Source organism: Canis lupus, chromosome 24, assembly GCF_048164855.1.
Source record: "Canis lupus baileyi chromosome 24, mCanLup2.hap1, whole genome shotgun sequence".
NCBI classification, from domain to species: Eukaryota; Metazoa; Chordata; class Mammalia; order Carnivora; family Canidae; genus Canis; species Canis lupus.
The window spans coordinates 46,971,006-46,983,880 of record NC_132861.1 but is presented as its reverse complement, the minus strand read 5'-3'; the positions used below and the strand labels follow the sequence as shown (position 1 = coordinate 46,983,880).

At 43.0% G+C, this 12,875-nt stretch overlaps 1 protein-coding gene across 3 annotated transcripts in view; it reads right to left on the bottom strand.

Moving 5' to 3' along the window:
* Positions 1 to 2,009: 2,009 nt before the first annotated feature.
* LOC140616221 (UDP-glucuronosyltransferase 1A1-like) overlaps positions 2,010 to 12,875 on the bottom strand; it is a 45,878-nt gene continuing 35,012 nt past the window's right edge. For all 3 annotated transcript variants that reach the window (XM_072796753.1, XM_072796752.1, XM_072796751.1), the window contains exons 2-5: positions 6,585 to 6,716; positions 5,744 to 5,831; positions 5,236 to 5,455; positions 2,010 to 3,029 (exon numbers count right to left, since the gene is read on the bottom strand). In XM_072796753.1, the coding sequence (XP_072652854.1) occupies positions 2,732 to 3,029; positions 5,236 to 5,455; positions 5,744 to 5,831; positions 6,585 to 6,716 (738 nt within the window). In that variant the 3' untranslated portion in view covers positions 2,010 to 2,731. The remainder of the gene's footprint in view (positions 3,030 to 5,235; positions 5,456 to 5,743; positions 5,832 to 6,584; positions 6,717 to 12,875) is intronic.

The window sequence follows — 12,875 nt, the reverse complement described above, 5'->3', positions numbered from 1 at the left end:
GATCTTGGGGATTGAGAAGCAGATAAGGCCAAGAGGAGAAGGAAGCGTAGCTAGCACTAGCACCCAGAGCACGTAGGGACTGGGCAGGACAAAAGAGGCTCTACCAGGCAGCACCGAGGCCGGGACATGAGCCCCATGTCCTTAGGAAGCCTCCTCCTTACAAAAAAGACCCCTTTTGTGCTTAGGATAGCCCAACAAGAGGATGTTAAGGCCAGAAAAATGAAAGTATGAAGGAGCATGAGCTGGTGGAGGGCAAAGCAGCTCAGGTCCTAAGAGGTGGGGGTAGGGAGCCAGGGGCAGTGAGGCCGGGAGATGGTCCCTGGATGGACTTAGAGGGTCTTGAAGGATGGCGAACGTAGTCCATGAGTCACTGCAGGGCTCAAAGATGTGGGGAAGGATCTGGCATGAACAGCTTGTGTGCCAAAAGCAGCCAGGGGAAGGAATAAATAGGCCAGAAAGATTTTCTCATTGATGCAGTAAACTCTCCAAACAAATCCTCAGAATTGTTCAACACCCCATAGGAAAACAGGCTGAGGATATTCTCCAAAAAGGAAACACAAACGGCTCATAAGTTTAAAAAAAAAAAATCAACCTTCAAAGTAATAAATAGTAATAAAAGCACATTTAAAACAAGATCCACGGCGCTGGGTGGCTCAGGTCATTGAGTGTCCAACTCTTGGTTTCGGCTCAGGTCATGATCTCAGAGTTGTGAGACTGAGTCCTGCATCAGGCTCTGCACTCAGTGGGGAGTCTGTTTGTGATTCTCTCTCTCCCTCTCCCCTACCCTACCCTCCGCTCTTGCACTCTCTCTTGCGCGCGCGTGCACGTGCTCACTCTAAAATAAATAATTTTTTAAAAATTTTGAAACAAGATTCCCCTTTGATCTACATTTCCCCAGGGGAGCAATGCTGTGGTGCCCCACCCAGATCCCTGTCCTTCTGTATGAGTACCCAAGGGCCCACCTCCAACACTACACCGCAGTTTCTCTCCCTGGGGGCTCTCTCTGGCTTTTAGGGTCCCCTTCCCTGTCTTTGTGGTTGTCTGGAGGCGAAGGGATATTAACACGACCTGGGAGCAGCCGGTCATGGACAGGGCAAGTGCTCAGAGAGGCCAGGACTTTGCTTCTCACTAAGGTGGGATAAGTCTGGCATCTTACATTGTCTCCCAGCATCAATGTAGAGATTCAGCTCCAGCCTCTCACAGGACAACAGCTTCTTGGAGGCCCTCACTCCAGGTCCCACTCCCCAACCCCATGTCAGGGCTTCCTTCACTTACCAAATAAGCTACTTGCCCTGGAATCCTTGCCTCAAGGGAACCCAAGCTTAGACAACCATGGAGTTGATGGAAACAGTCATGAAGACGTGCAAAGATCTAGCTACTGAGCTGGTCCATTTGGGCTCTTTTATAGGAGAAAATAAAAGTGAATCCACCCAGAAGTCTTGGTTAAACAAATCCTTCCATATCCATGCAATGATTACTTCCTGGCCACTAAAAACAAATTAAGTGTTATAGAAAAGTGTGGAGATGGGGCACCTGGGTGGCTCAGTGGTTGAACATCTGCCTTTAGCTCAGCTCATGATCCCGGGGTCCCGGGATCGAGGCCTGCATCAGGCTCCTTGCAGGGAGCCTGCTTCTCCCTCTGCCTCTGTCTCTGCCTCTCTCTGTGTCTTTCATGAAGGAGTAAATAAAATCTTAACAAAAAAAAAAAAAAGAAGAAGAAGAAAAGTGGGGGAGGACAGTCCTGGCAAAGTGATGTGAAAAAGAGTGTTAAAATATACCATATATATTTAGTATAGATGCAGTATTTTCTAAGTATATGCATTTTCCAAAATAGTAACTGTGGTTATTTCTGGGGAATATGACTACCAGACTTTTATATTCCTGTGTGTGTGTGTGCACCTCTGTATTTTTCTAATTTCTGTCATAAGCATGTATTATTTTTGTAATTAGCACACATCGTTTAACAACCAATAAATGCAACAACAATGAAGAGAAGAACACCTAAGCAATATGATTTGTATGAATTTATTAATGTTTCCAGTTGTGAAAAACATCAGAGAAAATACACTTGTGAGACAGTCTGGGCTTTTCTCAAATTGAGATCCATTTGGCACAAGCCACGATTATCCTCTTGAACACATCACTCATCAATTCTGTACATCATTCTTTTTCCCTAAAGTCAGAAATCACTGTTCTCAAAAGACCCTCTGTCATTCATTTATTTCATGTACAAGGCACTATGCCCTAAGGGAATAAACGTCTCCTTCTTTAAATTCACAAAGTGACATCTGTGAAGCATACGTTAGGACCTGCCGTCTCTGGTGAGGGAATTGATCACAAGTCTACAGAAGCCAGATGATGATGTTAGAACCATGCTTCCAGGTGGGGGCTTGGGGTGGAGCACCTCTGAAACCTGTGCCCCCAAACAGGCCTCACTTCCAAGTAAAAAAAAGTAATGCAAAGTGCAAGACGGACCCGTCCAACCCTCTTGGCAAGTCCTTTGAAGGATGACAACTGTAGTCCAGATTAAACACACTAGAGGGGCCAGAAAACATTCCAGTGTCTCTACCTGTTAGGGCGTGATCAGCAATTAGATTGTTTTTATTAAAAAAAAAAAAAAAAAACACTCTGGGGCATCTCACTCAGAGTTAAGTGTTCTCTAATAAGCAGAACAAGAATTTAACATCGCCTCTGGTTGCAACCTCAGGCCACGTCATTTCCCACCCACTTGTCAGTGTGCCTTGGATTTGTGAGGTTTCTTAACCCGTCCTTTTTTCCCAAAGCACTTCCGGCAGCCAAAGGCACAACATTTGTAAGTGATGAAGACAACCCCCAGCACCACGGCCAGGAGGAAGCCGATCACGTCCAAAGAGTGGTACTGGTACCAGGTGAGGTCGTGGGCTGCGGGACGCAGGTGGGGAGCCCCCTTGTGCCTCATGACGAACTCCACCCAGAACACAGCCAGGTCCAGGGGCTCGATGGGGCGGTCCTTGTGCAGCCTGGAGAGGTGCATGATGTTCTCCTTATAGCTAAACACAAAGACAGTTGTGTGAATGTCTGGAATGGTGGTCTCAGCGGAACACTCTCCCTTTAGGCTTGCTGTAGTTAAGCAGGCTACCAGATTTTGCAAACTTGGTAGAGGAAATGTGTTTCCATTATAGACAGAAAAGAAACACACACACATGCACGTACACACACACACATGCTAAATGGTCTTCACCTCTGAAATTTAAAAAAAAAATGTAGAAAGAAAACTAGAAGCCAAAATTATAATATTAAATTATTTGAACCTTGCTTCCTTTCCTCTTCTTTCTTTTTTCTTGGTATTTTTGTAGGAAATTAGATACTTTCTTTACAGTAAGAGATAGAAATAAAAGAAAAGGTTGTGTCAGAAATTAGTGTGTTTTCCTTTCAGGATTTTAAACACTCACATCTAGTCAAAGCAAAAGCGATTTCTAAGTGCCATCTCCAAGGTGGTGGCATACGTGGCTTTGGTGACACCTCACACCATCCAAGTACTAACTTTAGTGGGAGGCTGTGTCTACGCAGCCTGTTCAACAAAACAGATTTTTGTTGATTTTGGACAGTGTTGACAGCTGCATCGGAACATCCAAATCCAAACTGGATTGGATGCTTTGACTCTTAGTGGGGGCGCGCTAGGAAAAGAAACAGAAGGAGGGGGAGAGGGATTAAAAGGAAAAGGAGAAGAAAGACCAGAGTAAGACACTCTTATTCAGGAGTAATTATAACTGCTGTCTTTAAACAAACCTGTCATTATAGTTCAAGACATTATTTTATGTGATAATAATATTTGGCCATAAGTCACATTAAACATCTTCCTTTCATAGAAATCTTCTCTTAAACAAGAGAGATTTTCTAGAACTTTCATTCCTTCATCCACTATTCATTGAGCACCTGTTATGGCCTGGTTGCATCACCTGATGTTCGAAATCTTTCCTTTTGTCTTCGTTTTATGCCCCAGTTTGGAGTGTTGGGAACATGGAGATTCACAACTAGGCAGAGATGACTCCCAGGTAAATAAATGAAGTTTGCTGGTAACATAAGCTGGTTGATGAATGTTTTTAAAAAAAAATAAGAGAACTTTTACCAGGTCATTTTTAGGTTCCAGGTAGTCATCAATACCACTCGACAGAAGGTCAAAATTGTGCTACTAATATGAACCTCCGGAAGGAGTTTTGTCAGCAGTTGGAGACAAGTCAGGTTTTCACTACATGGACTTTGGAGCAGCGTGGCCTGACGCCAACCTGGGCTGCCAGGAGACGCCCATCAGAATGGAGGGATGCCACCCGCTGCTCTGGGCGCGCTGGGCATTTACCCCAGGGGTTCTGTGGACTTTTCTTTCTCATCCATTGGCACCACATCCGTGAGCACCCCATGTCCCCCCCATTTCTCCTTGCCCAGGTTCACTGTGTCACCCTGTGCAATGTCTCCTCCCATCTGAAAACACTGCAGCCTTTTCACATCTGTCCTTCTGATTGATGTCTCTTTCAAAATGAAGCAACTATGGGTGAAGACTCCTGACACTCTCGTAGACACACACACATGCACAGGCATTCACACGTGCATGCACACTCATGCGTGTACACACATTATTAATTGTTGGACGAAGTCTAGCCCGGGCCATCACTTCTTCCCGGAAGGTCTTGGCCAGCCTCTTACTAGTGAACTTGACAGCAATGTGATAAATTTCATGTGCAGAGATCATTTGATCTGATGGCTTTTGCCTCTTGAATTGTTTTCAGAGTCACATTTGAGCAAACTTATCTTTACTTTTATTATAAGGCTTTGTCTGTGATATCCACAAGACCCCATCCCGATTTAGAAATCCCCATGAACAAAATTTCTCACGGGCTTCAGTGGTAGGCAGAGCTGCACTTCGAAGCACCTGGTTTATTTTTTATCTTATGGACACTATGCTTCTTGTAAGGAAATATTTCTCTCTTTGCAGGAACTTATAGATCAGATGTCTATCTGGTGACAATATTTTCTTAATAAATTGAAGTTTTAATCCTACCAAGGGAAATAGTATTTAAAATCATTTCACTGATAAGTCCCATAGGAATTAAAATATCCTTTTATAAACTGAACAATAATAATCCCCAAATCATCTTACTTATAAATTCGGTTTTTATGTACTTGTTTTCACATTTGAATATTTGTTGCGAATGAGATGGGCAAAATATGGGTAGTATTCCTCTGTATCTTTTCTCTTACCTTTTGTCATTGATGACAGCTTTTAGGGCATTTGCTAAATCTGCAGAAGTCATTTCCAGGACATTCAAGGTCACTCCAGCCCCCCGAGTCTCCATGCGCTTCGCATTGTCCATCTGATCACCAAACAAGGGCAGCATCACCATTGGAACGCCGTTGCATATTCCCTCATATATGCCATGGGAGCCAGAATGTGTGATAAAGGCGCGAGCCTTCGGGTGACCTGAGAGGCAAAGCAGGGAGGGATGAGAGTGGTCAAGCCACCGAGTTTCACAGTCTGACACCATCTAGGTTCTGAAAGCACTCTAAGGACCCAGTGCCACCCACGCGTGGCTCCTGCAGAAGTCTGCAGAGGAGACTGTGGGCTGAGATGCCCCACTGGGTAAAAAGCTATGTAGGATACTTTGGCCATAATAGTTTCCAGCTAAACAGTCCTTGAGAACAGCCATACGCAAGCCACTTTCTTAATTTCACTTGGGTTTGACCTATGCACCAAATCCTGCCCACATACCAAGCAGATCATTCTGGGGCAGCCACTTGACAAGTATTGTATTCTTTGAAAGATTCGGTGGTGGAGTGCCAGTATAACGCCACAGGACCTTGAAGAGACAAAAACAGAATTTAAAGAACACAATAATTCAAAAACATCTGCCGTGATAGTGATAGCTAGAATGTGGAGTCCTCTGAATGAACATAAACTGGGCAAGGGTGGAAAGTGTAGCAGCTGGGAAGGCCTCTGGGGACTGGTAACATTCTGTGTATTTGTGCAAATTCATCAAGCTGTACATTTATGATTTTTGTGATTTTCTGCACTTCAAGGGGAAGTTTACTTAATAAAGTGAATGAATGTAGAATTACAGAAGCAGAAATATAAGAAATGAATCCAGTGTCCTGACCAGTAGCTTTTTGCAGAAGTACTCCTATGTAATACAAAGAGACACTATCCTGTTCACTATCCTATTCATTTTATCTTTAAAATAAATTCCCCTTGGAGGGGCCTGGCTAGCTCAGTCAGTAGAGCATGCAGCTCTTGATCTCAGGATTGTAAATTCAAGCTCCAGACTGGGTACAGAGACAGCTTAAAAAAATAAAATCTTTAAAAATAAATCAATGAAATGAAATGAAATTAATTCTCCTTAGTACACTTTTGAATTTCTTAGAGAAAATAAGACCTCCAAGTGAAGTAGACAAGTTTCACAGAGTAGTTGAGAGTGACATGGCAAACAGAACTTTAGATTAATAATTGAGAAGTGGCAGGGAAACCTAAAGTCCAACTAGTAGGATTTAGCATTGATACTAGAAGTCTGGTGTTCCAACCCTTGTGAAGATAGAATCATATGGAAGCTTCTTACCGTCTGAGGTATTTTGCCCAAAGCATCAGCAATCTCCATAGCTTTCTTCTCAGGAATATCTGATACCATGGAGCCCAAAGAGAAAACCACAATTCCATGTTCTCCAGAAGCATTAACATAGGCTTCAAATTCCTAGAACCATAAGAGAAATTTCCAGTTAAGTTTTTTCTCCTCTTCTTTGGGAACTGCATACATTCAGCTATAAATCAGATCTCTTCATCTTAAGAATGTGATTAAAGGTGTGTGTGTGTGTGTGTGTGTGTGTGTGTGTGTGTGTTAGAGGCATAAAATATTAGTTCATATTACACCCTTCCTTACTTCCTTCCAAAGGGGGAAGGCTTCTTGCATATTGGGTTGTCTCCTGGGTTCTTCTTTGAGACTCAGAATCCAGGTAGCAGGCTAATTTTCCAAGGAAAAGCAGAGATAAAACCAGATCCACTTCTCAGGGGCTTCAAGCTGCTGGGAGGGTCTTGGGATAAAGCAGGCTTTTGGGGAGACTAAAGGAGAGAGCAGAAGGTAGTACAGAAGGAAGGGGGAAAGATGAATGAGCATCACAGAGAAGGGAGAGTGCTATTTAGCAGATCGATGAAGAGAGACCCTGAGAGGGAGGAAAGGTGTCCAAGGAGGATTTCAGAAAGCTTTCTGCAGACTCTAAAACTCTTGCACCGCCCATTTAGGAAAATCTATAGTAAAGATGTGTATTACTTTCCAAGGCTTCTGGAATATTCCTTTTATGTGGAAAGAACAGATGGAGCCTAAGCAGAAAGCTGCAAATAATGTTGTGGATGAGGCTCATGGTTAAGGAAAAACCTCAAAAAAAAAAAAAAAAAAAAAAAACAACAACAACAAAAAAGGAGAAACCTCAAAATAGCCAAGACAGCCTGTAACAATTCTTGCTTCCCCACAGCCTATAGCAGAGTCTTCCATATGGCAGCCAATACATTGGGGTGATTAGGGATCATATTCATCTCAACTCAGTGCTGAAACTTAACCAGTCAACCTGGAAATTTCCTACCTTGCCTGGAGAAGAGCTTTCTGAAGAGTGTACGTCAACTTGCCTGCCTTAGCAAGAACATGCAGAAAGATAACTGAATCTTTCTTTGCTGGCTTCATAATGCACTGCAAAAAGCAAAATATTTCTCCCTAGGTATGAGAGATATAAAACTGGACCGAAAACCTTGCCAAGGGTGCTCCAGGATCTGAGCCCCTTCTGCAGAGCTCAGAGAGGGGACAAAGGGCACGCCAGCAAACCCTGAGTACCAAAGCCACCAGCGGGAAGGATAAACGCAAGCAGTGAGTCTCAACCCACCCAGCACATGATCCCCACAGAATATTCCTGTCCCATTCCAGAAGCTGATCCCCTCTAGCAATATACCCATCAGCATCACCAAAGGAAGATTGCAAGTATGAGGCCACTCTGACTCCTCCAACCAAGACCACCACTGGGCATTATAGCTTTGGCTAGGTAAGCTCAAGACAAAGCAATGGGGCTTGTTTCTGAAGAAACTTCTGGGCCAGATGACCCAAGAAATAAGGAACGAACTGTGAGTGCTTTTCTACTCAATAATGAAACAACTACTAGAAAATGGACAACCCGTGTTTCCCTCGGATGAAGCAGGAGGATGGGATCTTTGGAAGTGTCTGTATATAAAGGCTGAGAGATAGTGATGGCAGGGACCCCACTAGTAAGTACAGATCACAGATTATGACCTATCAAGCCTCTACCCCTAAAGTAATGAGGAAGAGACGTTAGAGATGGATGTCGGACAAAAGCTCTGAGAGGAAGCAACAAAAAGATAATGCAATTAGAAGAACAGCAGCATTAGCTGCAGTGTAGAAACAGGAGAATCTGAAGGCAAAAGTGGTGGCTGTGTCCCCAGGAAGAGAGGAAGGAAGCCGCCAGACTCAACCCTCAGCAATAATCTCAGCCCAGCCTGATCTGGCCTTCAAAGCCAACTCCAGAATACTATGGTCTTCAGGAAACATACATACACACTCACACATACACACACAGGCACACGCTGGCATGCACACACAGAGTGGCAATTCCACGCAGAGGAAATAGAGCATGGTGTGAGTGTGGCCATTTTCCCCCAACTGTAGGTTATTAATGATCTAATTAACTCCCCTAGAGTCTCCCAAATGATTTTATACGTTTCCCAAGAATGCCAAGGACATTCATGGGACTGTGGGATGTGGTGGGGTTTGCCCAGAACGGAGCAGTTTCCTGAGATATGAGACTTTCAGTCCTGTTCAAACCAGAACGCTGGCCACCCTAGGTGTGAGATGCAGAGGACTTCCCCCAGGGCTCAGCATGCATGATTTTAAGAGACTTCTTTTAAGTTTGGTTCAGAGCATGACCAGCAGAGCCCAAATACTGCCCAGCCCTCTTCAGGAATGAGTGCCCTGCCTGGTCCACTCCCACCAGCTCTCTTCGAGGCCTTCTGGCTCCCAGCAGCTGTGTCCCAGCCTTCTCCACTGGGCTCGTCTGAAAGGTCAGGGCAGCCAGCATCATCGTCCCCATCACCACACTGCATTTTTGGTCTATGGCAAAAATATCCTAAGGATGGTTTTTCTGAAGTCCTTCCTCCCTGGGATTCCATACCACATCCTTCTCTCCTGTGAAAGGACAGCTCATCTCCAAGTACCTTTTGAGTTCTTTCTCCTGAGTGAAGGTAAACAGCTTACCTCACTTCCTAGGACCTTCCCTCCTTCATGAAACCCACTCTTACTTTTACCATGTCTACAAAGCATCACGTCTGATTTCCCCTCCTTGCACACTCTCCCACACCCAGTCAGCACCCAGCAGGGTGTGATTATCATAAAATGGAAACCACAGGTCAATAAATACCCAAAGTTACATGGCAAGATTAAAGTTTAAATGTCATGAAAGTTCATCTACAGATTACAGGAGGGCAAACTGCAGAGACTGTGTTGTCATAGCCAACGCCTCTTCTGGTATTCAATAACAGCGAAGTCCACACTCTACTTGGCACAATGTCCCTAAACCTGGCCCTGACTTCACAGACTCTAGAGTAGCCAAAGAGTGAAGCGATAGGTTAATGCCCTCGATTCCCCCACCTCTTACCCCCTTCCAAAAAGAACAAGGCCTCCCCTCTGAAGTGAAAGCACTTGCCCACCCCATTGAAACCTTTAACACAGGTCCTAACTTTTGCTGAGAATTTAGTATTTTGAGTTCCAGGCTTTTATTAGATTTTCTCTTCCCAAATGTCTTTTGTTTTTCAAAATCCTTGGTAAGCACTTAGCATGTTGGAAAACTATTGCTTTATTACTACACATTTAGAGCCACCAACAAAGACTGCAAGCTTCCCTGCTCACCAGTCTTTCTTCTCCTCACCATCGTCAAGTCAAGATGATATCCATCTCCAAATCCCAGCATGTCCACCAAGCTGGTCTCTCACCCTGAGCAGGGAAGGACATCTTGGAGTTCCCGAGTTTCATTCCTTTGCTCTCAGTGTTATTCTATCTTTTGTCTGTCAGGCATCCCAGACATGCCCCACACCAGGTGTGCTTTCCATATGGACTCTCCTTATTAACTAACTATTGTATCTCTATTCTTGAAGTTCAGGATTTTGACCAAAAGCATTGGGACCAGGCTGGTCTCCACTAGAGGAATGGAAGTATAGAAGAGCATTTATTTATTTTTTTTAATAAATTTATTTTTTTTGTTGGTGTTCAATTTGCCAACATATAGAATAACACCCAGTGCTCATCCCATCAAGTGCCCCCGTCAGTGCCCGTCACCCAGTCACCCCCAACCCCCGTCCACCTCCCCTTCCATGACCCCTGGTTCGTTTCCCAGAGTTAGGAGTCTCTCATGCATTTCAAAAAGGGGAAAAAAGATAATCAACAACTAGCCAAAACAGCAAAAATTAGGAAAAGGGAAAATGGCCAAGTAAAATAAAAATAAACTGGAAAAGTTAGAATCAAATCTCTGAATTGTTAAATTAATTGCAAACAGGCAAAATTCTCCCAAGGTTAAAAATATCAACTCCACGTTGTTTAAAAAGAAAAAAAAGAAAAAAAAAAAAGCTTGAAGACAAAGGGGTACCAAAGAGGCACTAGAGAAATGTAAACAAGATAGTGCAGGAATGGTAATGTTAATATAAAAAAACTGGAATTTCAAATTAAAAATATTAAGTAGGGCAAAGAGGGTTATTGTCCAGTAAGGTTTATAAAGACATTTCCACTCCCAGGCTTGCTTGCACCAAGTAAGGCAGCAACCAATACATAATCATGACAACTCACCACTTAGACAAATTCCAGGGGGGGGAAATATATTAATAAATCATGCCAAAACTATAAAATTGAGGAAGACCATTGATAAAGTTCTGTAGTCCCTCCCAGTAAGTAAACTAAAATAAAGAAGAAAATCATGGAAATAAATGAAGACTACTTGCCAAAAAACAATGGCAAACATAATACAAAATGATGAAATGAAAATCAATCTTTTTTTTAAAGATTTTATTTATTTATTCATGAGAGACAGAGAGAGAGGCAGAGACACAGGCAGAGGGAGAAGCAGGCTCCTCTCAGGGAGCCCGACACGGACCCAGGATCACACCCTGAGCTGAAGGTAGATGCTCAACTGCTGAGCTACCCAGGTGTCCCAAAAATCAATCTTCATTACAATCAGGAGCAAGACAAGAATCCTTGCGACTGCCAAAATTATTCAATTGTTTTTAGAGATTCCAGTGACTTCAATAAGACCAATACCTGGCATGGAGTTTAGAACAGAAGAAACCATATTTTCTTTATGGATGAAAGTCTACATGTTAATTTGGTTTTTTTTAAAGGATGAAATCAACATTTTGATTAGGCCGAATTTTGATTTGGGACTGAATAGGGAGAAGATAACCAGCTACGAACAGAAATGTAAATCTATCACATTCACATTAGTAACAAAAAGAAAAAAAGTGTAAAATACTTAAGAAAAACCAAACAAGAAAGGAACAGAACAAATATGAAGAAAACTACAAAGGACTTAACCTCTGATAAGGTAATATTTGAAGTAACAACAAAAAGAGCAAGACCCGGTACACAAACTTCAGTGTTCTTCCCAGGGAACTAGATCATGTGGCTAACAGAATGCCCTGTGGCACATAAATGCCATGCAACATGGAACAGTTAAAAAAATAGATATAATATTTAGAACCGAAACCACATCCATGACATATTGATAGGTGAGCAATGGGGATACATTATTACCTTTTTTTGTAAAGCAGACAGCAAAAACTTCTATACAATTACATGTTGTAAAAGTATAAGGCGATTGTAATTGTAAAAGATGGTTACCGCCTATCTGGTGACTAGCCCTCAGTTCATACCCTTTTGTGGTTTTTGTTCATTCCTTTAACAAATATTTGGTAAGTACCGATTATATGCCCAAGACGCTGACGTTTACGAGGCACCAATCACGTGCAGACCCATCGCCGGGCCTTAAGGGTGAAGCAACAGGCAGCAGTGGTCCCTGCCCCCACATCTATGAAAGAGACGGTCAATAAACAATGATCTTTTAAATGAGATGATCACAGTACTTGATGTGCTAGGAAGGAAAGAGCACAGGATCCTATCTTAGAGAGGACTCCCTGAGGAAGTGACATTGCAGCTGATCTGGAAAATAAGAAGATAGCCACCTCACAAATTCAGGCACAGCATCTCAGAAGGATGGAACATCAAGGGTCCTGAACTGGGAAACAGTTTGGAATGTCCCAGGAATAGAAACAAGGCCAGTGTCGCCGAGGGTATCGTGCAGATTTATAAGCAAGCCCTCCTATTTCGAATGGAATTTCTATCATGCATGCACATCTCCAAAGTTTTAAATTTCAAAGTAAATATGAAACACAATTGTTTTCACTTGGATCCTATAATAATGATGCCAAAAAGTATTTCTCTTTAATTCCGCTCTAACTGGGACATGCTGACTAGCTCTCTTTCCTTTGATCTATGATGTGATCACTGGTTTGGTAATATTTCACCTTCTCCTACATTGGAAAGTTGATTATTACTGGTATTCTATAACGTGAGGTTCTCTCATTTGGCTTTCTAAAAAATCAACACCATCTCCTTTCTTAACCTGATCTCTCCATCAGACATATACTTCTCCAACAGGCCATGGATTATCAGAATCTTATTGGTGGGAGATCTGCTGGGGTCACTAGATCTCTCTTCACATTATGAGGGAGGAATCAGAGCCCCACAAAGGGGATCTAGTCATGCGGTAATGGGGTGGAAGCACCCACACAACACTGGATTTCTCACAGGGTGTTT